The sequence below is a fragment of the Scomber scombrus genome, chromosome 23 (assembly GCF_963691925.1).
Source record: "Scomber scombrus chromosome 23, fScoSco1.1, whole genome shotgun sequence".
Classification (NCBI taxonomy): Eukaryota; Metazoa; Chordata; class Actinopteri; order Scombriformes; family Scombridae; genus Scomber; species Scomber scombrus.
The window spans coordinates 21,034,275-21,050,387 of record NC_084992.1 but is presented as its reverse complement, the minus strand read 5'-3'; the positions used below and the strand labels follow the sequence as shown (position 1 = coordinate 21,050,387).

The 16,113-nt window shown below is 40.7% G+C and overlaps 1 protein-coding gene across 1 annotated transcript in view; it reads right to left on the bottom strand.

The window, feature by feature from the left end:
* pde5ab (phosphodiesterase 5A, cGMP-specific, b) overlaps positions 1–9,559 on the bottom strand; it is a 58,689-nt gene extending 49,130 nt beyond the window's left edge. The window contains exons 1-5 of the mRNA XM_062444846.1: positions 9,495–9,559; positions 5,907–5,996; positions 5,647–5,801; positions 5,459–5,598; positions 4,964–5,137 (exon numbers count right to left, since the gene is read on the bottom strand). Coding sequence (XP_062300830.1) covers positions 4,964–5,137; positions 5,459–5,598; positions 5,647–5,801; positions 5,907–5,996; positions 9,495–9,559 — 624 coding nt within the window. The remainder of the gene's footprint in view (positions 1–4,963; positions 5,138–5,458; positions 5,599–5,646; positions 5,802–5,906; positions 5,997–9,494) is intronic.
* Positions 9,560–16,113: the final 6,554 nt, after the last annotated feature.

The following is a 16,113-nucleotide window of genomic DNA, read 5'->3' as shown; positions in this document are numbered from 1 at the left end:
TTTTTCCACAAATAGGCCTATTTTGAAAAATTATTCCATAATTGAATGTGGGCCCAGTTCTTGCCCCCCCCCCTACCCTGGGCCCGGGACAACAGACCCGTTTGTCCCCCCCTATCGGCGGGCGTGCATGTACCAGTTTGTGATAATCCATCAACATATTTTCCTCTGATGTTAAATTTAGCTTAAAAAATTCATAATTTCTGCTTTTTTTTAAAAACTCAAAAACGTGGTATGTTCTCATTTAAATGAAGCCTGTTGATCATCATTTCCAAAAAATAAGTGTAAAGTTGAATGAAGTTGGCTAAAAAAGGTCTAACACAGGACTGGGTAACGATTAATAGAAATTAGAAGGTTGATGTGTGGGGCAGCCAGCCTGGATTTTGAGGTCGGGGCTGGTGAGGTTCTTCATATCTTCCAAGTCTGAAATCTGACTTCAGGGGGCATTCCGGTTGAAATTTCTCACTGGGAACTTCAAAATTCTGACTTCCAAGCACAATTTAGAGTCATCGGGACCACTCGTAAACAGACGTGCCCAGATTCTCGTAGAATAGCAAATAAATCACAAACGACATTGGAGAAAAGCCAGATTTGAAATATTCCAACAGTTTTTCAACCTCACAAAATGATGAGTTGTTGCTGATTAAGACTGGGTCATTATTAAAAAATACCACCTTTAATTAGAAGATTTACAGTATGAATGAGTCATTTTAAATCAACATATTCTGGGCAACTTTCTCTTCGACATACTTTTTTAGCTAAAACGCCCCATTGAAGCATCAGCGAACACCTGGCTACCAAACCATCACCATGACATTTCACTATGACTCACTCTGACACAAGCCAAAACATCCTTCACTCCAGAGCGAGGAAACCATCTACCCGCAAAGTTGACATTCTCGCGTATATCTCAAAATCCAAGAAAATATGCGGTGGGATCAGCTGAAATCATAATAAAATTTAGGCAATGATAGACAAGTCCCTCGGGGAATATTTTTTTCCTCAAGATTGCATTTTGGATACCACACAGTGAAGGCATTGATAAGAACATCGCCCCCCCACCCCAAGCTTTTCTGTGGATTGGTTTGGCCCAAGCCGCTGCCAGACACTTAGTCGGTTCAGCCAGTGGAGGGCTGAACTAATGTAAACAGGCAGAGGGGGGTTTGTTTCCCATCCCGCTGCTGAATCAACTGTAATCCTGAGCCGACTAATGGGAAGTTAAAGATCCAATCGGAGAGATGGGGAGTCCCTCAGATGACGCAGATGGACTTCCTGGAAGCAGTATCAGGTTCTACAGTGACACACACACACACACAACTTACACTAATACAGCCTGCAGTGTACTCTACTGTACACTCAGATAATCTACGACAGTGGTTCTCAAAGTGGGGTCCGGGAGCCCCCAAGGGTCTTTGAGGGGGTTCCAGGGGGTCCCCAGCAAAAAGTAACACTGTGACAGAATATATGACTATTTAGGTCATGGGTCACTTTCTATTAAAAGCAATCTTATCAAATTGGGGTCTAATCTTATCAGTTTAAAGGTCAACGACATGAATAAGTTTGACAATCACTGAGTCATGTGCACACACCTAAACACACACACTAATATTGATTGACAAACACATTTTTATGTGCTTACACACATGTACACAATCATCGTACACACACCAACAAGGTGACTCATTGCCAAGTACACACACACACACTCCTACACAAGTATTCCAAGTATTCACTCACCTACAATCAAACACACATGTACACACACTTTTTTCATTACACATATTCATACATGCTTACAGGCATTAATTACACACATGAAACACACGAGTGCACACACACACTCAATAACACATTGAACCTTCAAGTGCACTCACTTTGAAGGTGACACACATATACAGCACACACACGCACAGAGAGAGAACTAATTGGACACAGGTGGACCATCCCATCATCCACTCTCGTTCTCTATTTGTCATTTTCTCGCCCCGTCTCCTCCGATACATCTCGTTCTCTCTCTCTCTCTCGCTCTCTCTCACACATCATCATCATCATCTTCTGGTTGGCTGGCAACCAGATGACAGAGCTATCAGAGGAGGAGGGTAAACAGCAGCAAATCTTACACACACAAACACACACAGAAAATGATGTCAGACGCTGATAATGCTGTTTTGTGATTGTGGTCCTAGAAAGACAATGAAGTTTCATTATCAGGCTTTTATCATGGCGGTGAAGCAAAACCTGGAACATCCAGATCAGGGCTGAAGGATTCAAGAGAAATATCGAACTTCAATAATTTTCAATAAATTCGACTGCAGGCTTCTGTTCCTGGTTGACAAGATACATTTATAGCAATGATGTCACAAACACTTGATTTGTTGGTGATATCCTCCAAGAATCACATTATTGTTTCAAACCAGTCAGACAGAAGTTCATTTTTAAATTTGGCCATTTTTCAATACACACATCGACAAATTTAGCTCACATTTATTGAGACACTATATCAGTAGTTTACTTCAAATTAACCAATAAAAATTGTGGCATTCAAATTATAATATAGCGATAATTGAACTGCTACATACTTGGCCAGTTTTGGGCAAGTATGTTATTGATTTATGGCAGAATAAAATATAAACTTAAATATAGTAGGTTTGACTGAAGCTAACGTTAATGTCAGCTAATAATCAATTAAATCATGAGCTTGTATGTATATAAATATGACATATGATGGATTTCTTGGGTTTTTTCGCAATAAACTACTAACTACTATACAGTTTAATGGAATATTTCAACAACTTCAACATACTTAACAACTGAGCTCCCTGCTAGCTACCAGTCTGAGTACTATTTCTTTGTTGAAGTATCCCCTATGAAAATCTGTGACATTGTGCACGGTGGATTATTTAGAGTAACAGGGACACAGATTCTGAAAAGACTCTCTGAAGATTAAAAAAACGGATGAAAAATTTTACAGTGGAATTTTTCAGTAACATGAGCACCACAAAAAAAAAAAATTCCACTCACCTCTTTTATGATGGAGCAGAGGCAGATATCTGAGAGACAGATATCTCAAAGCCTGGACTAATAAAACTACAAACTATCTGCACGGCTGAGTGAGTAAGAAAATGTTCCTGCGTCCCCGCAATCTTAAAATCTCATTTTATTTGTTTACGACAAAAACCCTGCAGAAGCGGTGAGGTCACTCCACTTGTTTTCACCAGAACTTCACTGCTTTCAAGGACGGCTGCCACGACTTGAAACAAGACAGGAAATCAAGAAAAGGACACGTTCCGAAAGACAAAGAGTTGATTTCCACTGGAAAAAGTGAAACTGGATAATTCCATTGTCTGAAATCTTGAAACTGTCACGTATTATAATCATAAAGAATATCAGACTATGCTTTTGGCAGATACCTCTGCTGACATTCAGGTAAAAATTAATAGTAGAGGAGGACATTTTTTTGAAAGCGTGCACGTGTGCGCCAAACACACACACACACACACACACACACACACACGTACTAAAGTCAAACTGATATGACCACACATGCATTTAATTATGACCACATAACTACTCCCTCTCTCTATTTCGTGCCTCCTTTCAACCCTCTGCCTCCCTGTCTCTCTCTCTCTCTCTCTCTCCCTCTATCTCTCTCATTACGCACAGATCCGCTTCATTCTGAGGACACTCAAAATTCTTCAGGCGGGTTAGTGTGCAGTCGGAAAAGCACAGGCACATGCACTCACATGCTTAGACATACATAATAGTGAAGCAATGTTCAGTAAAATTCCACCCTGTCCTTACATGCACACACATTTCACTATATTTAAACTAAAATATGTAATCAAGGGAAAATAATGTGAAAATTCATACAAATTATAGTTCAGGGGGCAGTTGGAGGGGTTAAAGGTCAACCTGCAGAAGTCACGGTGCCAAGAATTGGGGGAAAATTTGCTTCAGGCTAAAGCCATCCATTAAATTTGTCCAGTTTATTGTGATTGATATATTAAATATAATGTGTTTGGATATAAATGTTATAATTCTAATTTATCTAATCTTAATGGTGGTATATGAGAACAGATTTAAAAAAAAAAAAAGTGTATTACATTTTTCTGATCAGATGTTTATTTAATTTACAACATTAATAAATAAAGTATGTATATTCACTTTCTTCTGAGAGTGAGATGAGAAGATTGATTGACCCACTCTCATGTCTTTAGAGCTGGTGTCAGTAGGCAATTAGCCTAGCTTAGCCATAGGCCATAACTCCCTGTTTCAAACACATTTCTGTTTGTGAACAAAAAAAACCAGATATAACGTCTAATTCCTAAGCATTCCAGGTGTTGGTAGCTACATTTTTAAAAATTTTGCACAAACTGTGAATATTCTCCCTGCGTCCAGTTTTTATGCTAAGCTAGGCTAATCGTCTCCTGTCTTTAGCTCCAAATTTAACACAAAGACGTGAGAGTGGGTCAAACTTTTCAACTTAGTCTCAGCAAGACAGGGAAGAGACCTATTTCCACGAATGCCAAACTATTATTTTAAAGCATAATCTTATTTGAATCTGTTTTATGTTACAAAAGGTAAAACATATTGTTGGTGACAGATTTTGAAAGTTAAATTGGTCTGATCATTGATTGAAGTGGGAGAGTGATATTGTGTTGAAACCAGATCACTCAGACGGTCAATACACTGAAACTGAGACCAATCAGGAGTGTATGTGTGTGTGTGTTTGTGTGTCTGGGTGGCGGGGGCTAAGATGAACCCTCCAGAGGAGCACTTTGACCTACTTGCCCTTCTTTGATCCCCCTCAGGTCTTTGCCCTGTCAGCAAGAACCATCAAATAAACCCCCAAAGCCAACATAAGCCTGTTTCACCACACACAGCAAACCACCTCATTACTGGCCTCGGCAGCACCAACGTCAACCCTGCTAATGTTAGAAAAAAACAAAACGGGTTGAGTCTTCACCTCATAAGCGTTCTTGATATTTAGCGGCTGTCCCGTGGCGGCGACGTGTCCCACGATGCCCTTGTTCCACTCCAGGCGGATGCAGTTACTAGATGATTCCTCTAGTGTGGATCCTTCAGCCACATCGAACAGACGGCTGACCAAGAACTTCCTGTTCGAGCTGTCCTCGCCCACCTGAGACCACACACACAGGATATGGTCACACCACTTATTTAAAACAGGGAAATGGATGAATAAGAAAGAAATAACATGTTATATTGTATGAGTCTGCCCCCTTACTCTGGGCTTACACTATAAAAACAGCCAGAAAAAGAAAGACTTATTTTTACAAAATCAACTAGGGGGTTTTGTACCCTTGCCCCTTTTTGGTATTGTTGGAACTGTAATTAACTGGAGCTTTTCACATGGTACTTTTCACATGGCTGATCTCAGTGCTCCAGTTAAACCAGTTAGAGTTATAGTTTTAACCCCTCGCCCTTTTCCACCTATTCCTACCAGGAACAGTGAGTAGCGGTCTGCAGCGATCAGCTCGTTGATGTGGAGGAAGATCTTGTGGCAGAGTGCTGTCACATCCAGATGACTCGACACGTCCTTCACCAGCTCCAGCAGCCTGGCGCAGCGGTCGTTGCCACCACCTGCCCCGCCGCACCCACCTCCATTCCCACCTACCCCACCAACACCACCCTCACCCATCACAGAGCCCCGGAGAGGGACAGTTTCACGGTCGGAGTCGCTCAGGAAAGTTAGAGAGCCCTCAGAGTCTTTAACCACGATTGGTCTGAGCGGGCGGTCGAACTCCGATGCTGAGATTTTGCGAGTTGGGGTGCCGGGGGCCGGGCTGGAAACCGTGGCCGGGGAAGGGCTGCGGTTGTCCAAGACGTTGAGGTTAGGTGGGAGGATGGTAGAGGAGGAGACAGATGGGGGCCCGGTGTCTGTGGAGGACTGGTGTGACCGCTGCTGTGGAGGATTTTCTTTGGAGGCAGATGGCTGGATGGTGTGGACGCGCTCAGCGAACCAGGCATTCACCATCTCCCTGTTGAAACGGAGAAGAAATCAAATCAGTCTCTCTTTAACGAAGTACAACATGCTGTATCTGTGAAGCTGTTAGGGGAAGAGTTACAGATGACCAGAGATAGAGGTGTCCGACATGGTCACCTGAGATACCTTCCTGTCTGAAACCTAAAAACCTAAACCTCGTACATAGTGACTATTTCCAACAACATACACTGACAGTCAAAAATGAGGACATTGAGTGACTGAACACTGGACAACAGGCAGAGTACAAAATCCTTTGACAGCACAACATTTTGTCTGTTCTTTACTATTTGTGCAAAGAAAAGGAGAACAAACACAAGAGGAACAAGGGCTTTACTAGCTGAGAGGTGGACTTGACCTGACACCTTACCTACTGGCTTATAAAACCAGTCTCTCTTTGACAGTTTTTTTAGATTATAAATTTTGATATTGAGGGTCTCAATCCCATTCTTATGTATAATTGTATCTCTCAAATGTCTACATCAACCTGACCAGTGAATTGTGGACTGGGTTCTTTTTAACTTAGTCTGAAAAGTCAGGGAAATCTTTCATATTACATCCTATGGGCACAATGAATGTCTTGAATACCAAACTTCACAGCAACCATTTAATATATGTCAATATAATGTCTGTCAATTAAAAAAAACAACTTCATGAAGGTGCTAAAAGAAAAGTAATTAGAATATACATTATCTTCTGGGGAAGATCAATGTCTGTACAAAACCTGCTGCCAATCCACCTGGTACAAGTTGAGATATTTCAGTCTGGACCAAAGTGATGGACCAACTGAGCAACATACACACAGAGCCATGTCATGTGACAACAGGATTACCTGGATACGAAGCTAATGTTGTTACACTTTGACCAAATAACAAGATAACATTACTGTACAGAGAACTGGTTCCTACCCAACCAAAGACCAACGAGGTGTTGTGTATCTGAAGAAGGATAGCTACTAAACTTCTCACTGTCACAACTTTTATATTAGATTTGGTTTTGAAACCATTTTTGTTGAGGTCAGAATTAACATCATTTACTGAACTGTGGTGACAGTGGCCACAAGTGGCAATTACTATTTTTTTCTCTTGAGTCCAGTCAGGTGCTTCACAGACATCAATCTGACTGGGACCAAAAGTAGGAAGCAACAAAAGTGTCTCCTGTTGAGATACAAATACACTGAAATATTCATCTTTGACATGCTAAAATGTATTCTAACAGTAACACAAAAAAACTATCATGAAGTGAAAGTGATACTGATACCAACTGAGTATTTCATTCAATACCCATCGTGTGAATAGAATCATTAAATTACATAAAATGCAGAAAAGATTAGGGAAGTCAAATTAAGATAGTTTGAGGCTAGTCTTTCTTCTTTAAAATGATTGGCAAAAAAAACCTGGGGTGAATTGGAACGTTGGTCCTCGTTGCTTGAGTTGAAGGTAAATTGTAACTGTATCTACTCATCCTGTCTGCCAAATAATCCTTTCCTTTTTTGGGAAATGTATTCCCTTTTTTTCTGCATATTTTTTGCGTCAGAGAACATGTTTTTCTTAAATCTCAAGAGAACATTCTGCGAGTAAAAAAACGAAACCTCGTGAAATTCATCTCTTCCAGCTGCAAATAGAAAACACCTCATACCTATGACAACAGCAAGAATCCAGCAAACAAGTTGAACTAAGCATAACGTACATGACAGGAGAGTGTGGAATGCATGAAGATAAAATACAAGTGAGCAAAGGTAATGAAGGTGATTACAGGCACAGTGGATATCTGTTTTCAGTTCTGCCTGTCTGTGTGTGTGTGTGTGTGTGTATGTGTGTGTGTGTGTGTGTGCTGTAGCTCTTTAAACTGTCCAAATTGGGTATTTACTGGGACAAATCTAATGTGTGTGTGTTTGCGTGTCAGACTGAGTGTATGTTTGCGTGTGAGCCCTAAATTGGATGTGATTATGGAGAAGCTCTCTAATCAGCCAACACATTGTCTAATCAACCCTTGCAACGCGAACACACACACGCACACAGACACACACACACACACACACACACAGAAGCTTTCTAACACGCTGATCGACCGCAAGGTGACTTGTTATGGTTGTTTTCATGCCAGTCAAAGGCTCTTTTCACCTGAGCTGAAGACCAAAACCTGGAGGAGACGGTAAAAGGCGCTGGCCATGACATTCACCATGGTATCCTGGGCTCCGAGCCAGGCAAATAAAAACTCGCCAAAGAGAATGGGCTGTTATCTCGCCAAAGCATGAGAGACTGCAGTGTGTCAGACCCAGTTAGGTTACTCCATCTCCCATTGAGTGCCCTGCCTCCCCACAGAGCCAACCCTAATGTATCCAGGGGAGGTGTGGCTGAATCAATACCTCTCTAAGAAATGCCTCTCAACCAGAACGGGCAGAATGGCTGAGGTGTGCAAACCTCTTGCGTCAAGCCAATCACTCACTTTTTTTTTTTGTTTTTGTAATGCGGTCAAAAAAACAGCAGGAGAGGAAAACAGTGCGGGAGGAAATATGTCTTCTGACAATACTCAGTATGGGGAAAAAATATCAGAAGATGGAGATGAGTTGGAGATGGATTGTTTTGCTATCGCTGGATGAAAAGAAAACTTTGCGAAGTTGCCATGGTGGTTGAAGTGGATAAATGGCTCTGAAGGGGTTTGTCACTAAAGCAAACAGACCTAGAGTGTTCAGTTGAAGTGCTGCCAGGCTGATGAAAAGCCCAGATATCCCTGCTGTAAAAAAAAAAAGAAAGAAAAGAAAGGCCTTATGTTGCTGTGCCAGCCTGAGAAAACTGATTTGGAATCTGTGTTTGCATTAGAAATTAAACGGCTAATTTGCTCTTCGCCAAACTCTCTAACGTCTAAAACACTGTGTGTGTGTGTGTGTGTGTGTGTGTGAGGAGGCTGCAGCCACATTCATGGCACAGGCAACTATGTGGACGACTTGTATAATTATCACCTAGGACCTATTCGACAGTACACACACTGAGAATTAAACAGAATAAATGACAGCAGTAAAAGTTAATGATTGCAGGGCTGTGTGCAACTCCCCGAGCCATTACTGATTGCGAGGTGGACGGTGAAATGAAGTCCATCAGCAGAGTGCATTACAGCAGCTGTCTGACATCCACAACCCTGCAGGTAGACTACCTGAGCAAAGAGGGGAGGGGGAAAGTGGGGGGGGGGGTGGCACAAGGTTTCCAAATCTGAGGTGGAGCTGAGAGAGCCACATTCACTTCCACTGGACAGGATGTTTGCAGTAAGATAACATCAGTGCGGGGTTACATAGAGAAGTAAAGTGATACCTATAATGAAAACAGTCTAAACTAGCAGAGGAAATTAAAGCGCTCCTGATTGGCTGCGAGTCTGCACACAAAAGCAAAGTGAGTTTGTTTGGAGGCAAAGTCAATCAGTGTGGCGCACTGAGTGGCACTCTCTCTCGCGCGCACTCTCTCTCTCTCTCTCCCCTTCTCCTCCTCCCCCCCTATTTTACCTTGAAGCCTTCCTGATAAAGTAGGAGCGGGTGAACTCCAAGTGGTCGTCCAGCCACGCTTCCATCCTCTCGCTTCCCGGGGAACAGCAGTCCTCCATGGCGCAAAAGGCGACAACAGTCTCCTACTGTGAGCTCCGGTTATTGTCTACATCTATTCACGGAAGAGCCGGTGTGCAAAAAAAATGGATACGGAAAGAGAAAGAGAGAGAGGGAGAGAGAGAGAGAGAGATAAAGAAAGAAGGAGGGAGCCGCTCAAAGAGAGAGCTGCACGGGAGCCGGTTGCTCGGTCCATAAAGCGGTGACTGTGCGCTTCCTAGTTGGTGAAGCGACTAGAGGAGGATTCAAAAGAGAGAGGGAGGGAGAGAGAGAGACAGTGAGAGAGAGAGAGAGAGAGAGAGAGAGAGAGAGAGAGAGAGAGAGAGAGAGCAAAAGGCTTCCCCCCTCTCTCACCCTTGCACCCTTATGATAAAGGACAGTCCAAACAAAGCCTACAAAACCATTTACACACCCATATTTCTAAATATTATGAGAATATTGTATGTTATAAAAACACTATAGGCACCATTATTCAAAACTAAACACATGGCTTGGTGTATATGGAAGTAGTCTGATAATGTATAGTTGTTGTTGTTGTTGTTTAAAGATCTATTTTTCCAATTCAAATTGCTTTATTTAAGTAAATATCTACATTAATGGTGTCAATACATATTTAGGGAACATAGTAGATGAAGAGGTGAAAGCAAATGTGATTAAATACAAATTAGATGTATAATTTACTTCAGTTGACCAGAATCCATTCAGTATTGCTTTTCTAAGGTGTCCTGGTACATCAACAAAAAAATAGTACAATTTTGAATAGGAATGATTAAAGTGGTACTCATTTAATTTAAGCATTGTCTTCCTGTAATGTTGACGGACTCACAAGAGACATAAAAATCCACACAGCAGAGGCAAAGATGTCCTGATTTTTACTCCGAGTAAATTAGTCTAACTTTAAGAAACACTGGATACTACATTTCCCATGATGCAATCAATAACATTTCTTTGTTAGACTGTCGTTGCCCACGTCTTTAAAATTTCACAACCCCTAATTTTTATTACAGGCTTTCTGGTTTTTGTCAAAATGTGTAATCTCTGACCGAAAGCTACACCAAGACAACCTGATGACACCACCATGACATCATCAGGGGGTTATTTTCTTAGATATGACAAAAGCTTGTCCACAGCCACAGAAGACATTATTCAACTGTTTAGGGGAAGGGTTAGGAGGGCATTCCCACATAAAAGTAACATTCCCTAAGGAAAGATTTTGGAAGTTTCCCATGCTGTCAAGAAGTTCTTCTGTTCTTTAAATAGAACATTGCATTACCGGAACCTCAATGAAGTTGTTTAGGTTTCAGAGAAACATTAGTGTATATTCCCAAAGAATGATGAAGAGATTTTCTGTTAATGCTCTTGGAGCTAATGAAACTAAATTGTTAATTTCTGGAACCTCTGACGGTTGTAAGAATTGTGACCAAATGGAGTTCTGCCTCATGCCGGGACCTAAAACTGAACCGAAACCGGGAATAACTTTTTACAATCCGACCCAACTGAACCCGGCTGGTAGGCTACAAACATTTGAGACAAGAATCCGAAATCTGAATCTTTACACAACAAAATGGCTTGAACCTGACGTAAAATCAGGGTTTGGATAGCAGACGTTTAACTTGTGCTTGTTCAGGATATTAAAGATTAAGGTTTTTTGGGATCAACGTAGGGTGATGTCAGGTCATTTGGGATACTTCAATCTACCTTAATTTGGTAGATTACCAAGAACACAACCTAAGATTCTGAAGATTACTTTACATATTACTTTTAGAACTTGTTATGGGTCTATGCTGTACTTCTATGAAGACCATATGTTGTCAAGTAAAATTCTTAAGAAACTTTGGATCTTCAAACACATCAAAAAACCCCTACCTCCCTACGATGATATGTTCAAGTGATATGGAACAGCTGGTAAGGTAAAAAAGGACAAACAAGCAAACAAACAAACATGAAATTGTTGCTGTAGATAAGAATACAATATCTAGTCTCCTGGTCTCCTGATATTACCAAGTTTCAGGAAGGGTTTGTGTTGGGTACCAGTAGTCTGGGGCCTCATTACAGTAATATGTCCCTGGTATTAAGAAACCACAATAGGTATAGGAATGTTTCAGAGACGTTACGATTTGGTATTAGGTATCTATATATTGTACTGCTCTCTTTGGTAGCCCTGATGTATTTTAGAAGTGGCTTCTACTATACGGCTGAAGTTCGAGAGGTACTGTGGAGCAGGTTGTCTACTAATCAGAGGGTTGGTGGTTCGATCCCCAACTCCTCCTGTCAGTCGAAGTGTTGTTGGGCAAGATACTGATACTGCCAGCCTCTTAAATGGTAGCTTTCAGCCATTGGTGTGTGAGTGGGTATGTGAATATGAGTGTTAATGGGTAAATGGGAATGAGAAATATTGTTAAGCACTTTGGATAAAAGCCATTAACAATGACCCAAAGAAAGTTATGTATAAAAAGATCACCTCAACTAACCACTATGTAACTTTCTGTTGAGGAAATCTGGTGTTGTACTATGAGAAATTAAATCCCCACAGATTCATATCCTATGATGCAAAACACATTTTAATATCGTAGTAATATATGGAGGATAAACATACCAGTCCTAAAATATTATAAACTCACTGCAGAGACTGTTTATTTGTATTGATTTATTTTGGCTTTTACACCTTGACCCACATTTATCATCCTGAATGGAATAAGCCATAACAGAGGTTTTTCATTTATTTCTGTTCAGATATTAAGTTTATACTATGCTGATTTATGATGGCTGCGGTGTTAGCCTTTCAGCCCCATCTGCAAGTTATCAATTCCCGGAAAGATGCAGATGGATTCATTTTCTCACACTCCAATAAAGTAGACACAAACAAGGCAAATATTAGCTGCTGTTTCAAAGACTTTTCCACTTGACATCAAGCATGACAACAAAATCTTTTAAAGATTATGTCAATACAATTTTTATCTCCATCAGCCGTCGTTAAACTTGAGAGGTGGAACTAAATAAAGGAAATTGAAGGAATTCTTCGGTGTGGGAAAATATTTCATAAGTGAAATTTAAACCCTGATTCTTCACTCATTCAGTCATCTCTTGACCTTATCTTCCCCGTGTAGCTGCTAATTCAAATAAACAATTCACAATAAACCCGAGCAGTAATTAACTTTTCAATTACCCAGTGAATCAAATAACTGGAGGAGCTCAGGGTTTTATTGATGAAGTCTAATGGCTTTCAGCCTCGGTGTCTGCTCTGGCTGCGCTAGTCTCCAGTGTCCACCCAGCTGGACACTTGGCCCCCGCCAGTGGTGTTATCTTACCAGCAGATGGTGGCTGGTCATCCCAAGGGGAAGAGGGGGGGGGGGGGGGGGGGGGGGGGGGGGGGGGTAGACACCAGTAGCATCCCAACCCCCTCTATACCTCCCACCACCATCGCTGCACAGAAAGCCAATCAGATACAGCAGAGCCGAGTGGTTTCTTCATATTGTATTGTTTCCTCAAATTGTATTTTATCCAACATTTTCTGTGCTGTGTATGCTCTTTTTAACCCATCTGAAGCAGCCTTTTTGATGAAAATCTAAAGCTTTTGCCTTGTCCGATGCCAAGAGATCACCCCAACATGTCTATGTAGCTTTCTTGCATTGCTCAGCCTCTAGGCCTACATACTGTAAATGACTGGAAACATTATTTTTTATGACATTTTCTCTTCTACAGTGCTTTTCCAGGACCGTATGTTATCTACTCCTAAGTACTCATCAACAGCTCTTGAAATTTTTCAGGGAAAACAGATACAAAGTATGTACAAAGGGAGGCAAAAAACATGGCTGCCGAGAAGATGTAAACTAATTCAGGTTTAGTGGACTTCCTTTACTTGCTAAAAACAACCTCCAAATATTTAAAATTCTACATTTACGCTAGTACCTCTGTGAGGATGTACTTGGGAAAAGCAGTGATTTGAAGTAAATGCTAATGTGCTCACAATTTAATGTTACATATTGACTTTAAGCTGGTGTAATGTTCTCCATGGTCACCATTTTACTTTATACGTTAGCATATTAGCATTTGCTAATTAGCACAAAGTGCCGCAGAGACTGATGGGAGTGTCATTAGTTTTGTATTCAAGTATCTGGCAAATTGAAATATTGACCTGATGATAGTGCTAAACAAAAGGTGACGGGGAATTCATAATGTGGAGGTATGTCTATACCATATTTCATGGTAATCCATTTGACATTTGTTGAGACATTTCAATCTGGACCAAAAAATTTCAGCTTTGTGGTGGCACTAGAATAGAAGTTTCGAGATCATGAAAGTCATTGGGATTCATTGCCTGGCAACCACATACGTCCATACAAAATGTGGTGCCAACCCATCTAGTAGATGTTGACATATTTCAACGGAGAACTGAACATTTTGTCTTGCTAATGGCACTCGACAGCGGTCCAGATATTTCAATTATAACCAAAAATGTCAACCTGGCACTAGAGAAAGACTTTTACAAAGTCAATTATTATGAATTAATGAACGCCTGTTAATGGCAATCAATCCAATATTTGTAAAGACAAGTGGAAAAAACAGACTATAAACATTGTCCACCTTAGTTGGCTAAAAACTATAATGCCACCATATACCATTAATTTACTGTAACCTATATTAGTTCAACTGTTAGAATGGTCTATTGTAAATAGTGATTTTACCTATAGATTTACACCAGCTTTAGAATGGGATTTCTTCCACAAATGAAACGTTGAATAGAGGTAAGTTCAAGTGTGTTTACTTGCCACTACATCCCTGTAACACTCACACATCTTCACACAAAGTAACGTCCCTCAGGCTCTTTCACTCCTAAAGTTCCTTTTTAATGTGTTTCAAAGATGAGCTGGTCACAACTTGTCTGTACCACTCAGGTTTTCCCCTCTTCAGCTGTGCACCTCCACCTCTGTCTAAACAATGACCACAAAGGATAAAAACATAGTATAACAGCAATGTCGTAGCAGACTTGTAAAAAAAACGGTGATGGTACAGAATTGGAACAAGCACTATGTCTGCAGGCGCTGCGCAAAAAGCAGAAAGTCTTTGTCCCCTGTGGTCAAATCTGAGTTGACGTGACTGAAAGGTTTTCTCTGACAGACTAGTCAGGGAGTGTGTGCATGTGTGTGAGAAAGAGGCAGTACGGACAGGTGTTGTCTCCATGTTTGTGTGGTGGTATAAAAAGTGCAATGGGTGTGTCCGGAAGGCAACAATGATATCTAAGGAATTGAGAGTTAGACGAATTCCTTGAAAAATATAATCACTGACAAAAAAAATGACTCATTTATCTTCTGTAATTAACACTTGGAGACGTTGTGGTTTAACAAGCTCCCGGAGTTCCACGGTGACCATCAACAGCTAAGGTGACGTTAGCTTAACCGTTAACCTTAGCGGTGACTGGGTGAAGCGTTATCCTCTCGGTGAAGCTGCTTTTCCTGAATGTAGCCTTTCTGGTGGCTAACATTAGCAAGCAAAGCTAAGAAGAAACAGCATGTAAATAAGACAACTTTGGAGTTGCATTAGTCCTCTTTAGGTGGCGGTTAACTGTATCCCTACACCGCTAGCACCCATAACAAGCTAGCACATACCAGGGACCATGTACAAAATACATGAACCTAAAAAAAGAGAAAAAATGCTTTGTACCAGATTTAGCTACCAGCTCATTTCCATCTGCAGTAATGTAATCACTGAATTTAAAATAGTGTACTATTGTTTACTGATAAACATAATAAAGCATTACATACATTATTGTAGTATGTTACAAAGTACTGTGTTACTGCTTAACATTAGGAATTAAAAATGGTGTGATGTTGTGCCAGTGTTAAATACCTAAAATCACAATTTTCAGGCTAGATACAATATTTATTATGTGTGTATATATGAATTGTTTGAAACCATTAGGATTGTTTAAAACCTGATTATCTTTTTAGAAGAAGTCAACTTTTTCTGGGTTTACCAGATATCAACAAAAATGATGGACAAAACTCTAAAATGAAACCCCCTGAACCAGAATTATACTTTAAAGGACAATATCGGCCTCATCGCCAAGGTTACCTCACTCTCCCGACTGCAAGTATAAAAGGTTGATGGTTGAAGCTGTCGCTCCCTCGTCACACAACACACAGTGAAACCTTCTGCTGGATGACACAAGCAGGTCACTGTTGTAAACAAGTCTCTCTGAAATGTTCTCAGATAAACCAACTAGCCCTGAAAATGTCCATACACAGGGGCCACACACACACCCACACACCCACACACACACACACACAAAAAGATACTGTATCAAATTATATGCATGTACGTATTTTCCAATTAAAAAACTACTACTACTACTTGCATATCAAAGGCAAAATAGTTTACATATAAATACACACACACACACACACACACACACACACACACACACAGGAATCCTAATCATATAGTATACACACACAATTCACATATATACACACACATCATTTGCTCAATATTATAATCAAACCACAAAATACTGTATCGAATG